Source organism: Trichoplusia ni, chromosome 4, assembly GCF_003590095.1.
Source record: "Trichoplusia ni isolate ovarian cell line Hi5 chromosome 4, tn1, whole genome shotgun sequence".
Lineage (NCBI taxonomy): Eukaryota > Metazoa > Arthropoda > Insecta > Lepidoptera > Noctuidae > Trichoplusia > Trichoplusia ni.
Genome location: NC_039481.1, coordinates 18479134 through 18493932, shown reverse-complemented (window position 1 = coordinate 18493932; position 14799 = coordinate 18479134). Strand labels below are relative to the sequence as shown.

Sequence of the window (14799 nt, the reverse complement as noted above, 5' to 3'; positions counted from 1 at the left end):
ATGAAGCGACTCATATAATAATGATCGAACTTCACTTCCAGAAGTTCGTTTGATCTTATATTATGTTGTGTTTGTAAGGGATGTTGGTCTAGTGGTTGGTGAAACTGACTGCTGTATTGGAGGTCGTGGGTTCGATTACTGTCCAAGGCAAATTTTTGTTTTTTAAGCATGATCGTTTGTTCTGTGTCTGGGTGTAATTTATCTATTGTATGTATGTATTTAGAAATGAATGAGTATATTTATCAGTTGTCTAATTCTCATAATACAATATTACCTTAGTTTGATGGCGTTGTGTAATGGTTGTGGAATATTATATTATGTAATAAGTAGTTATTACGTAATATTAGACGGAATCTCGAGGAATTACTAAGTTTTCAGTTTTTGTTTATTAGATATATCTCCACGCTGTGCCATCAGAGTAGGTTATGAAAAGTCACATGTATGTCAAAACGAACGAATAAAAAAATTTATATCTTTGACGCGACGTACTTTGACTGCAAGAAAGTGGAATGTAGTATACAAAATAATGCAATACTCACATGCTCCGGTATGTATCTCGCTATGTCTGCGTGGTGCGGCTCTGCACGCACTTGCTCACCTGCCTCCAGCCAACCCAAATACTCCGTCAATAACCTGATAGTTAATAAAATACTTTAAGTTCGTGTACCTAATAATTTGCATGTTAACGTAAGTAGAGAAAGATAGCACCGGGGAACAAAATAGGCTATAATGCAGTCTTTTATTCAATCAGTTGTTTTGGTTTTTAACTTAATTCAAATGAATTATATGTGCTATTGTAAAAAAGTGACAGCGTGCTATGCTGTGCTGTTTGTAGCGCTGTTTCTTCTTCAGAGCCAAAGCACTTAGAAAGCGGCTAAGGGTTGCTGATACGGGAAACTGTCTATGTTAAAGAATACATTGACATTTCTGGATATGACTTTCTGATTGCTACAACAAAAAAGGCGACTTAAAATGGAACAGCAAACTTACTTAGCAGCGGCCGTATGATAACTGATCATAGCCGCTAACTCCCTCCTCTGATCACTCGTCTCCCGACTCGGACTGGTCTCTTTACTGGTACTCTCCTCCTCACTCTCCTCATCACTGGACTCGCCCTCCCCCACCAAGTCCTCTAACTTCAACGCCGGGAACAGTAAATCATCGTCCACAGTCAAACTTGCCTTCTCTATAACATTGTTGGTCTGTAGTTCGTTAAAGTCTAAAGATTTCTGTTCTAATTTGAGAGAGTCACATTCTGTGAGGTGGTACGTTATGGTCTCTTTTAGACGTTTCTTGATTTGTCCGAATGTTCGAGATTTTATTAACCCGCTAAAGAATTGTGGCCCTAGTGGTGGTGATAACCTGAAATAACATCAGTTATTTTTAGATTTACATACACAAATTTTTGACAGATCTAAATCGATCGACAACGAATGATGACAGAATAAGCAAGAGATCAGAAAAGAAAACTTCCAAACCGTCACTTCAGTAGCCTGTGGACAAGCCCTACATTTGGCGAATTTACTTACTTCGTTTTCACTGACTAATGCTTAAAATATCTACGTACATCCTGAACTTTTATAGAACATATAGTTAATATACACTACGTACATATCCCCGGGCGGTCTCTGCAGGTACAGATGCAGCAGCAGCCGCCACAGCGTGAGGTGTGAGGGCTGCGTCATGGGAGCCACGAGCGCGGCGTTCGCCGTCCGATATATTACTAGCTCTTCAGCCGTTATCGTGGCGCCGATTTTCTACAAAAGAGTAAAGCAACTGTCTGGTTAAGAGGAAATAGTGATCCCGTTATGACTCATCTCACTGACTTAGCGTTTGTTAAACTCTTCGCGACATAAGGTTGTTTTATATTGCGACCAGACGAATTGAGGACTTCCTCCTTATACAATGGCGCTTCAATGGCCACATAATTAATGTTACCATTATAGCGCTATGCTGAAGTCGTTTGATTCATCATCATCATCATCATCAGCCTATCGCAGTCCACTGTCGTTTGATTAAAGGTGGAGAATAATTAGCTAATATTAAATGATGCAACGGTTTAATCACGCGTATTTATCGGGCCCGACTATTTCGGACCCAACCGGAGTCCTTAATCACGAGCTGACGCGGCAGGGTCGCGAGTCGAAAGTTGAGTAAACCGTTGCATAATTTAATAATGAATCAGTCTCACGATAGTTACTGTATAGGTTAGGTAACATGATGTTAGTACCTGCAGTGCATTATCGACATGCGCCTTCTGCCCCGCCTGCCGCTGCTGATGCAGGGCGGCCAGCAGCCGCTGCAGCAGGCCGGAGCTGACCTCCCTGTCCGCGTGCCAGGCGCGCAGGACGCACTCGCACAGCAGCGGCGCGCATGAAGCGTTGCGGACCGCTGTGGTTATATGCTCTTGGGCGTTCTCTTCCTGGGGAAGGTGATTTCGACAGTTACAAATTGTGCAATTTCGTTGTAAGACCCTGAAATGCTATGATAGGGTCTTCAACCCGTTTAGGTTGGAATTCAAGGAAAGATATAATCATCATTAACCTCTTCATCACCCACTGATGGGCATACTCTTCCTGTTTTTCGAGGGGATACGAATATAAATAGAATGATGCTCATCATCTTTCTCTGAACATTTATCCCCTTTTTTTCTGGGATGGGAAGGTGAGCATCCTAATCATCTTTCTCAAAATATCCATCGAAATTTTTCTTATTTTTTGGGATGAGAAAACATCAAATTAATTCTCTTGCTTTACGCGTAAACCTTATCGAAACATCCCGCTGGCACTTATTCCTTACACCTTTCCTTTCTTTAGTTTTTATCAACAAACAACAACAACAACTTAAATAGGGACTCTCCGATAACGATATTCGGGTACAAATTGAACCAGAACAGCAGAATATTTCAAGCCACATATATGTTATACCTGTATCAATGAGACAGCATAGGCATCTAGATGTGGCCACAGCCTGGTCGCGGCGGCGGCGGCGTCCAGCAGAGCGCGCGCGGCGCCGCCCAGCTGCGGCTGCCACGCCGCCTGCAGCCACGCACACACCAGGCCCGCGTTGCAGGTACTACACACATATACATACAAATCCGTAGTTTTAACTGACAATTCATACATTTAACAGGAGGAGTGTCAAGATACTGATAAATAATAAATAAATGCGGACAACATCACATACATTGTTCTGAACCCAAAGTAAGTTGCTAAGGCACTTGTGTTATGGAATTCAGATACAACGAAGGTACCACAAACACCCAGACCCGAGACAATGTAGAAATGTGAATTTTTACATTGACCCGACCGGGGATCGTAGCCGGGACCTCAGAGCGAGCGACACCTTGAAACCGGTGCGTACGCCACTCGAGCACGGAGGTCATGATGCAACTCACGGGTGTGCGAGCTGCGCCAGGATGAGGCTGAGCAGCAGGTCGGGGCCGGGCGCGCCGCCGCGGCCCAGCGCGCGAGACATCAGCGACGGCGTCGCGCTCAGCAGGCTCGAGAACAGCTGCGTGAACCTACGCCAGAGGGAAGTTATTCAACGTTGAGATACAAGTAAAATTGACTCATTAGTGTTATGTTACTTATTAAAAACAGAACAGATACAATTAATATGAGACACATTCCAGGGTGTACAATAAAGAAATATTCCAATCTAATCTAATCTAATCTACTACCACTTACATGGGTGTGAAGGCGACGGACTCTGGCGACTGCGCCATCACCAGCATGACCCCGGACAGACAGTGGACAGCGTCGAGAGGGCGGGCAGACGCCAGCTGGCACAGACCCGTTATGCCCTCTACACATATCTATAGACAAACGTAGCCCTACAGTTCCTCCATGTATTAAGCTAGGTCTTAAAGACCGTAGAAACAAAGACATACGGGTCATCATTAAAGATTACTAAGGATTATGGTAAAACATGCTCAAGCAATCTACTAGTATATTATTTTGTGCACATCTCGCGTCAAAAGAAGATAAGCCAAGTGGTTCGGTTCACCACGTCAAAACCACTGAGTGCAACATGTCGCGGGTTTGATGTCTGCGTAGGACAAGTATTTGTGCTATCCACGAATGCTTATGCGAATGTTTGTTTGTAACTCAATTTTGAGGCATTTTCCGATAAGCTAGCAGGCTAAAATTTTCAGGGTAGCTACAAACCCGATAACAATGCATTTTATAACTATAAAAACGACTAGACCGATTTTGATAACATTTGAATTAGGTATTTAGATTGTTTTAATCTATTAATTTAACAAAAGCAGTTGCTATCAGCATAATGATGAATGAACACGTACCACAGGTATACAATGTCCCCAGGTGGTGGCCAGCAGCGCGTGTGCCACGCTGAAGAGCGTGTCGGGCGCGCGGGCGGGCGCGGGCGCGTCCAGCGGCAGCAGCCAGCTGGTGCGGTGCAGGCGCAGCCGCCGCAGCGCGCGCCAGCACCACTCCGGCGCGCTGCCGGGCAGGCAGGACGCGTGCCCGCACAGCCAGGACGACGCGCACAGCTGCACGTCCAGGGGGAGGCCGCTGAGAGGATACGTGTGGGTTACAGAACTACTCGAAATAATGGACTACAGTGCAAATGTAATATCATTAATAGACACCAAAAAATTGAATTTTTGATTAAAATTAAAATTTAGACCTATTTTAAAATGCTGATTGCAAGCAGTACCTCGAATTGGAGTAAAAGAGAAACGTGGGTTTAATATTCGGTAGAAAGATAAATAATAATAATTTTAAATTTTAAAAATACCCCTGACATCCCACATGACCAAACATCTATAGCTGAATTGCACAGACTGATATGTACTAATTGAAACTGTCACCTCCAATTTTATCATTCACTTCTTTCAGACACCACAACTTTTTAAAGGCCCAACTTTCATCAAGATGTCTAAGAATACTCGCACACATTTCCAATCAAGCAATAAGCTTTGATAGCACACACACAAAGACACGTCCTACTTATCATTTCCTTATTACATATTTTGCTTGTTTAACTCACACATAAGGAGTGCAGTCCAGCTGCAGCAGCAGATGCTGCAGGAAGTGGGGACAGCGTCGCGCCCAGTCCTCCAGCACCGCGGTCAGCTCGCCGCAAGATGGACGCCACTTGTCAACCAGTAGCGTCTTCACGCAGGACGGCGAGAGAGACTCCACTGTGATATACAACCGTCGTATTAGTTATAATTACAGATAGTAATGAAATATTAAGTCATTTATTTATACAATTTGAAACAGCAGAAAGAAGCACGACCAAGTTTCTATTTTTAATTAAAAGCGTTTAACTAAACTAAAACTAAACACTTTTAATTAAAAAAGCACAGGATTTTCTTCCTTAATATCTGTTACACTCTATAGTTATTGGAGACCAGAAATCTATGTAAAGAAGTCGAAAATCATCAAAGTGAATATTAATTAGTTAACCTTAGAGTAAAGTTAAATGATGTAGAAAAACGATACAGTAAAATTGACATTGAAAAATGTTTCAATTCAATAATATGGCTGTGAAAAAGGCGTTATTTAGGATGCTTTCTACTTTATCTATCAAACACAAGTATTTACTTTAATAATTAAATATCTCGTACCAATATTTATATCGGCCACAATTTGCAGTGCGGTGGTATGTAAGTAGGGGTGAGCGGCGAGCACCTCCCCGAGACACTCCCGCGCAGTGATGTCGCACAGGCCTTTGCATGACACTGACTTGCGTTTGATTCCTGTCTGCGAAGATAAAAAAGTATATTTAAAACGTCTTCTTTATATTTAACACTATAGTAAAAAAAAATTGATTTTAAATGGAATCTCCAACTACATTATGCCTGATCAATATCCAAGTGAATCATCCTTGTTCAGGAAAACAATTACTTAAAATTCAATACTATTATAATACACTCGAAAATGGTCAAATGGGTTAGGTTTCATTTAAACAGATACCATGCCAACTAGACTGCGAGTAAATTAAGGTTCCATAAAGAATAAAGATCTATCCCCGTAAAATAAACCTTAAGTGAAAAGAAGTTAGATTGAAATTGCAATAACTTTCATTATAATTTTAACCCTGTATACTTGTTACATACCTGCAATAAGAACTCTATAACTATTCTGGCAAGTTCGTGGTCCTCCTTCCTATCTGCGGCGGCTTGCGACACGATGCGCACGCGCACGTCGCATGGTAGGAGGGGGAGCTCCAGCTCCAACTGGTCTAGTTGTGTCGTTGTATTATCTATATTTAAAAATAATTAAAATTTATTATAATAATATTTCATGGTTATTTATTTAATGACAGTTCATTATTAACCCGTCGATGCGTCAATCATGATAAAGGGCTCTGGTTACTTCCGAGACTAGTAGGGCTGTCATGATTATTTATTTAAATATCAAGAAATGTATACCTTCGGTACGAGAGCTACAGATTATGTGTGGTTCCCCAAACATATTTGTAAACTTAACATAATCTTTTTTAAGCAATAAAGCAATATGGGTATCAAAACAAACCTACTGAAACGAAAATATTCAAGAATAGTATTATATCACGAATTATATTGGGACTAGCTGTCCGCGAGCCCGCGGAATCCATAGTAATCGCATGACGGGAACAAAATTAGGGGATAAAAACTACCCTACATGTTAATTGAGGTTATAATCTAATTTTGTACTAAGTTTCGGCTTAATCCGTTCAGTGGTTTATGAAACATATGGTTTATGGAACAAACATTCATACATTCATACATACAAACTTTCAGTACTTTAAACATATTGAAAAAGAGACATACCATGTAGAGAAACAATATTCGCTATACAGTACTCCTTAGCGGTGATATCAGACAGCAGCGTAGCCGGCAGCTGGTGTAGCTCCTGCTTGCTCAGCATACTGAACCCAGAGGCGAAGGCTGCCTCACACTCCGCCTGTATCTTGTCTGACAGGTCGAAGTCGTATGATGATCTGGTAAATATAAGGTAGAAAGTGAAAATCGACTCTAAAGCTAACGATGTAAAGAACATAATTGTATAACATCAAAGCTAAGTGTATGAGAACATTTTTGTTTCAGCAAAGATGTTTAAACTTGCTGTCAGTTGTATTTAAATCTATATTCGAATATCATTATAAATCCTCTGCTTTATGTTTCGGCCTATAAATGAGATCGGTATAGGTATTTGAATTTTGCATCCACATCCGTGACCACGGCTTTCGCAAATCGGCCAAAACTTCAGGAAAATTGGTAGCGTATGCGTGGTTGACACCCATTATATTTGAGAGTATGAGGCAAATATAGTTGTAAGACTGACTTGCACGTGAGATGCAGACAGGCCAGCCCCCGCAGCGCGCGCACGGCCAGGCCGCGCAGGCGCCGCGCGAGCCTGGCGTAGGCGGGCTGGCGCGCGCACGCGGCGCGCAGCACGTGCAGCAGCGCGCGCACGCCGCAGCACGCGCGCAGCACGCGCCGCCCGCCGCTGCTGTCCTGCCACTCGGGAGCGCGAGCCAGGCGAATGTCCTGCGGGCAGGGACCGGACAACCCCACTTTAGAGTTAAGCCGTTTGACAGGGTAACCCGTACACGGGGTAACTCATATCGCAGTGTTACCTTTTGTTCGAGTTACATCCTCGAAACCCAGCGAAATGGTTAACACCTTCATTATGGTAACCACGTGAAGGGGTTAACCCCTTCAATAACTTAACCCTTTGAAGTGGTTACCTTCACGAAAGGCTTTTATTCGTGTTACCCTGAATTACCCACTAAACTTGAGCAGCATACTTGCACCCTAGCGGCCCCTCATTGCTTTACTAAGACTACAGCTGATTTTCTTCTATCGCCGACGCGTCGCGCCGCGACTCGCGCCCCTCGGACAAACTACCTACGCGCGAAACGTCATATAGGTAACTAGCTGTTGCCCGCGACTTCGTCCGCGTGGTTAGAAGATATAAGTTAGGAATTTTTGAACGAAAGCTCTCGAAGATTAATATTTTTCCCCGTATTTGCCACATTTTCCATTAAATCTTCGCTCCTATTAGTTGCAGCGTAATTTTATATACCTAGCCTAAAACCTTCCTCGATTATTGGTCTATTGAACACAAAATGAGATCAAATTTTTTAGATGAAATTATTTATAATAATTTAAAAAAAAATCGAATAAGTACAAGTTTTTTTTTCATTTTTTGCATTTTCTGAGAAGATTTGACGGGTGAATTTTCGATTGAAAATTAGAGTGTTTTTTTTATATTAATTCAAAAATAAAGTTAAAAAATAAATGTTTTTAATCAAATAAATTACAGCGTATTTGGGACACAAAAAAGTAAGTTTTCACCAAATTTCGTTACAAAAATAAATTTTTGTAAAAGATAAAAATAAAAAACCACAATCTTGGTTTTTTAGATTTTTCACATAAATTTTGAGGTTCTGTGAAAAAAATGTAAACACAAAAGTTTTAGATCTTTTTCTTTTAGAACTTTGCCATTTGACTTTTTTCGATACGAATTTTAGTTTTGCCGGAAATCGATAAAAACCGTTTTTTACTCTTCAAACGTCACTCCCACCCCCTTCCCGACCTCAGATCACCCGTAAATTATTTTTCCTTTCATTTTTATAATATTCCCCTCCTTTTCTAATGGGTTTCATCCTACTATTTTTTTTTTGGTTTTAAAAATTATCGACCCTGGTCTACAAGTATAGACACGAAAAATATATATCACAACGTTTGAAAAGTGCGACAAGCAAAATTAAACTGTAAGATCATATCCACAATGATTTTTATTCTATGTTTACAAGTCGCTCGGTAAATACAACAATGGCGCCGCTGGGCGGTAAGATGTCACGTGCGCTCGTGGTTATACTATTTTCAAACTAATGTCTATGATAAAGAGTGCATATTGCATTGTCTTAGGTTGGAGTGGGTTACCCTGTTACAGTGTTACAGGGTAGTAAAGGGTAACCTGTTCGGAACAGGGTTACAGTAATCCGTTCGAAGGTGTAACATATGTCATAGGGTTTTTTCCTGAAGCGCTTAAAAAAACCCCTTCAAAAACCCTTTCAATGAGTATCCGGCCGGTCCCTGCCTGCGGGGTGGGTAGATAAATTCGTTTTATAGTCTTTGAATGTCTCAGAATTTTAGGGTACATGGTAGAAAAACATTGTAAAAGAAACTAACAGTGCACTAATCATGGGTGAGCAGCTATAATATAGTTCAGTTTAATAAATCGTCTCACCGTATATTAAACTCTCATATTTTGGTCTTATAAAAACCTTCGTCGAAAGAACAACGTGGAGATATGTCAGTCTTGCACCGGCTAAAATTACCCAAGTGCTCATTTTTATTTCTCCTGTTGCAATGACACATAAAAATACAGGTTTCACTTTTAAATATCCAATTCTTGAGGGGCATAACTCCCCCACTTATTTTTTCCGGGGAGATACAAGTGGGATTCTTCACACATGCGTAAAAAAGGCATGGTCCCAGACAGATCCAGCATTCCATTAAATATAACCTAAGTCCTCATAAAAGTTACTCTCCCATCTTGAATGCCACCATCCGCTCACCGTGTGCGTGAACAGCAGCAGCCTGGCCACCAGGTCCCGCAGCGGGAACCTGTTCAGCAGCGCCAGCAGGTCTCGCTCCCGGAGTATACCGTCACTCACCGCGCCGCCGCCGCCATGCTTGTCCACCTCCTCCCACGCTTCCTCCAGATCTAGTACAAAGGGAAATAAGACAGGAAAAAAGACAAGTTTAGTTTAGTTTTACTAATTCTAAGTGAATGTGGGATGGGGAAATTTACGAAGAATAAAATTCAAATGCATCTGTACTTCCCTGTTGTTGTTGTTCCAATGTTTTACTTTAATTCACACCATCAAAGGTTTTGTTTGGTCAAAAAAACACCTCTTACAATTCCGAAAACCACTTCCTGTGGAATACTTTACTACCCAGAAGTCAAACAGAGCCATATTTCATAAGGCCAGCAACATGATCAAATCAAATCAAATGATACATAGTAAAGGATTATGAAGATAACTTCATCTTCGTATTCTCTCACCTTCAGTACACTCTAACGCGGAGTCAGCGCGTGAATTACACAGCAGCAGCTCGAGCAGCGCCAGCACGCGCCAAGGGGAGGCGCTGTCCACCTGCACGGACACAGAGTCCCACGCCCACTGCACGGAGCGAGGGTGTCTGGCGGGGACGAAGGAATTAGTCAGTAATGTTTCCACTGATGGAACTGGGATCGTGACTGGGTATCAAAGGTTAAAAATATTTTAGTCTGGCAGACAAAAATGGAAAATATTAGACACGTTTATCGTAAACGTAATCGTAAATCATTTTCTTTGTCTGAAAAAAATGATTTACAGCTTAAATAGGACTTGGGACGTTACGACTTCGCAATATTCATACACAGAAGTGACGACACGGGTACCTCATATTCACTGTAATTTGATCAAATTCAATGAGAGAATGAGAAAGAATGCTGTATGAAGAATATAAATGATATAAATAACCTGCTATAAAAAGTTAACTTAACCATTTATGGAAGCTGGTGCCTTTAGCCTCAGAAAGCTCTCAGATCCCGATTTGCCTCGCGCACTGAGAGTCTTAGAGGCAAATACTTTAGTCACAACCTGATGACAACAGCAACCTTTACAACCTTCGAAATAATTTGATTGCTTACCTAAACAGATGATGCAGGAGATATACCAGCTGCCTAAGATCGCGGTTGTCTACTAACGCTGACGAGAGCGCGGCGGCCCAGCGCTCTAACGCGCTGGCTAGCACGTCCGGGGCGTTGTCGCTCTGACGCAGTTCTGATAGAACTAAAGCTAGAGCATCCCGGATGAACTGCTTGTTGTATTGAACTGTGTCAGCTAGTAAAGCCTCGATCTGAAAGATACATTAGATTAGTTAAACTTTTTGTTTAGAAAATTATTGACTAGGCTTTAAATTTCTGGTAATAATCCAGTTCCACTCGCGACCCCGACGCGTCAGCTCATGATTAAGGACTGTGGTCGGGTCCGAAACTAGTAGGGAAATCACGTGAGTAGCCGTTGCATCATTTAATAAAAAATGTATGATTACATATCTGATATCTAAAACAATGATTTAAGAAAAAATAGGGCACTGCACAGATGCATCTGGTACGAATGTAAACCAAACTGAAAAATAAACTTTTGCCGAGCTATAACAATATCTTACTTACTTGTGCATGTGTCAACATCGCCACAAACTGGTAATGGCAAAATGACTCCTGGGTATCTCTCAGTAACTTGTCCAGTGTCATCTTAGCAATCGGTAGCCTCGCCTTCTTTAACTCAGCGTACTCATAGGTCAGCTTCAAATCCACATTGAGACCACAAGGGCATTTCTCAGATAGGTTTAATTGTCGTTTCTCTACTTTCCATAAAGTATTTCTACTCTTCTCTTCCTCTAGAAAGCCGTATGCTAATTTCATCCGCTCTTTTTCCGTTGCTATTAGTGATGTCCTAGATTAAAAAACAAATTGTTACAATAATCATAATTCATTTCAGCTGTTGCCCCGCAGCAGACAGCCCGCCACAAATCAAACATGTTCCCACGGTGATCCCCCCAATGATCAAAATCGGGATAAAAGCTATCCTACGTGTTAATCCTGGTTTTAAACTATGTGTGCACCAAGTTTGTTTAAACCCGTTCAGAAAAACAAACATCTATACATACAAACTTTCGCCTTTATAGGAAGTAGGAGTAGCTTCCGTGCATAAAATCATGTACGGTGTCCGCAAAAGTTATTCCAGTTGCAACACATTGCGGGGCTGCGCAGCGCTTGTAGCAAAATATATATATCGTCACCAGCAATGTATCGGAACTTGAATAAAATTTTGCGCACCGTCTAAATCAGCTTAAACAGTACATTTTACTGCTTTCTTTTATGTATTAAAACTGAATGTAAAGGATATTAGCTTCCACAATTCGCAGGTACTTTTTAATACCAACAATTGATAATAAAAAGAACACTCATATAAATAGAAAGTAATAAAATACCTGAGTGTGGGCAGCAAATCGAACAGTGCCGACCCTGGTCCTACCAATGACCCAGCAGCTACCAAAGCTTCTTCAGTTTCACTCATTTGCCTCACTTCATCCATCTCCTTCCCCCCACACATTCTGATAGCATCTTCTATAGGCATGCACTTAACCCTCGGAATTCTTTCCCTTTCTACTTCTGGATGAACTGTCTCCTCTTCTTGTGGTATCTCTTCGAAGCATGGTGCAGATGGTACAGCATCTTGGACAAATACCATAGAGTTTTCTCCTACTTCCTCTGCTGGTTCTCCAACCTGTTCATCTAACTCTGTCTCCTTCTGCACTGTTAGGTATGCATCCTGATGCTCAAGTTCTTGTTCTCTCTCCTCTGTTATATGTTCTGTAACTTCAGTAGGTATTATCATCCTTTCTAATTTCCTACTCAGTTCATTATAGTGGTTTTGCACCCTTGGTGTTGTCGATTCATTAGCTTCATTTGTGTTGATGCTGGTTGCAGTCTTTGTTTCTTCAGTGTCTTTACTTATTGAATCTGCTACAGGTAAACTTCTATCTTTATCCTCGCTAACTATATTTGATTCTGCTATTTGATCTTTGGCACAGTTAACTTCAGCTAATTCTTTGTTATCCTCTTTGTTACACACAACATCTTCAGTTTTAGATGATTCAGGTTTATTGGTATCAGAGTCTACGGTTATAGTTTTGGTAACCTCTTTGCCACTGGGACCACATTCAGCAAAGTCAGCGAGAGTGACTGCGGGCGGTGGTTCGCCTAGTTCCGGGGTCACCTCTTTAGGAGAACTGCTTTTCTCCTTTCCTTTCTTCTTCTGTAAAGATTTTAATGAAATTCTCTTTAAGTTGTGAGATTTTGCAAACAGTATTTACTATTATTATCTATCTAGAGTAAATTTCACTTTAATAATCTAGCTCAGCTAACTAGCTTAGCAATAACAACTTAATAAGATAAGTAACTTTAAAATTACAGTGTTATTATCAAGATGTACACCTAAAACATGCAAAACATTACTATAATAAACTGATTATATAAACTTTATTTAATAATCTGGCGCTTGAATTGGAATAACCCACATAATCTTGTTTATTGATAAATTGTTGTTGCTCTTTCGACTAAGATCAATTTGCCCAGGCATGTATAATCAAACTAAGCAAATTAAATTTATTTATATGTATCAAAAATATAAAAGAAAAAGCTACAATAAATGTAAGCCAACATAACAGTGACCTTGCTTGTAGGTATAGAATGAAATAAAGCCTGAAGGCAATACAACACAGTTCCATAAGGTGAGTCAAAATCGATAGTGATCTATAAACAACTGGTTACACCTGCTAAAATATTTATTGGACAATTAATCAAATATTATGCGCAATTAATAATGATAAAATTATACAGTCTCACTTCGCAGATCGCCTTACATAAACTGCGCATATGCGTATACATTCGATTACAGTTTAATATAAAAATCTCTACTTACCCCCTTACGTTTTTCTTTCACCATAGTGGCCATGGTTCTTTATATTTTGATCTTCGAAAGAACAAATATAAACACTACATTATATTTATGTTTGCACACTATAAGATCCTTTCTCTCAAACGAAATACCGTATTACACCTTCATGACACAATACAGGTGGCATAAACGGCAGAGATCTTAGTATTTTAAATTGAATGAATTCAATAACATGTTTTTCTCAAAACAAAAACAAAGTGAATTACAGCTGATTGAGAGCTGACATGACAGAATTAAGCCCATGTCATTGTCATTTACAAGCAAACGGGTAAAGACAGCAGATTTTCATGTTAAATGTATGAAATTTTCGCATATGAAACGTGGTTACCACAGAGTAAACACAAATTATGCTTTTTACATTTGGTTTTAAATGCCAAGGAAACAATACGGTCTTCCAGTATAAAAATGAATCAATAAATTTTAAAATATAATTATCACAAAATTTATATTAAAAAATAAAACCCACATTTGAAAAGGGCTACAGTAATGTTATCCTATCATTTTTTTCCTTGGAAGCAAAATAGGCTTATTTAATATTAAATTAAACTAAACTATTAAATAAGCTTATTTTAAAATTATATAAAGTTTGCAATTTTGTCTCGCTGAGAATCATTACGAAATTTATTAGTTAAATTGTTGCGGCTAAAAGAATTATGGAATGACAGGCCCAAAAATCCTTGCATACATTTGCTCATCCATGGGACTACATTTTCGGTAAATTCTTGACGTTGGTGATTGACGACACATTTATTTCACTAATCATGATCGCTCAGTACCTACTGAATTGATTTTGTATTTTGAATATGTTCTTGAAAATCAAGAAAATATTATGACATTTTAAACTGACTTGCCTTACCTGATAGATTGCTTTACCTCCTGATACTTTAAATAAAAATAAATTTCATCATTCTCTTGTTACTTGTTCCTGTAACCATTTTCTAATCATAAGGCAGAACAGGTGCTTTCTTTGACCTTCATTACTTGTGGATGTAATGATTAAGGTTGGTACGCAGATTACGTTTTACAGATGATACAGAGGTCAAATACCTACTCGATACATTTCTACGTCGTAACGTATGATGCTAAGTCAGGGCTTACTACAGCGCAGTCATTTAAATAGGATTAAAAAGATTATGATAATCGTAGCTGTAACTAGATAAGTGTTTAAAGAATAATTTCGTAAATGCATAGGATAGAAAACGCTTTGGCAAATTGTATTTTAAGTAACCATAGCGGCTAAGGTAACAGGGTCAAATA

At 40.0% G+C, this 14799-nt stretch overlaps 1 protein-coding gene across 1 annotated transcript in view; it reads right to left on the bottom strand.

The window, feature by feature from the left end:
* Positions 1–13882, bottom strand: part of LOC113493225 — a 33165-nt gene extending 19283 nt beyond the window's left edge. The window contains exons 1-19 of the mRNA XM_026871094.1: positions 13507–13882; positions 12014–12840; positions 11193–11475; positions 10668–10876; positions 10038–10174; positions 9547–9695; positions 7302–7507; positions 6788–6957; positions 6092–6237; positions 5600–5735; positions 5017–5170; positions 4307–4538; positions 3690–3817; positions 3398–3523; positions 2928–3075; positions 2231–2422; positions 1612–1757; positions 991–1362; positions 540–633 (exon numbers count right to left, since the gene is read on the bottom strand). Of these exons, the coding sequence (XP_026726895.1) occupies positions 540–633; positions 991–1362; positions 1612–1757; positions 2231–2422; positions 2928–3075; positions 3398–3523; positions 3690–3817; positions 4307–4538; positions 5017–5170; positions 5600–5735; positions 6092–6237; positions 6788–6957; positions 7302–7507; positions 9547–9695; positions 10038–10174; positions 10668–10876; positions 11193–11475; positions 12014–12840; positions 13507–13539 (3888 nt within the window). The 5' untranslated portion in view covers positions 13540–13882. The remainder of the gene's footprint in view (positions 1–539; positions 634–990; positions 1363–1611; positions 1758–2230; positions 2423–2927; positions 3076–3397; positions 3524–3689; positions 3818–4306; positions 4539–5016; positions 5171–5599; positions 5736–6091; positions 6238–6787; positions 6958–7301; positions 7508–9546; positions 9696–10037; positions 10175–10667; positions 10877–11192; positions 11476–12013; positions 12841–13506) is intronic.
* Positions 13883–14799: the final 917 nt, after the last annotated feature.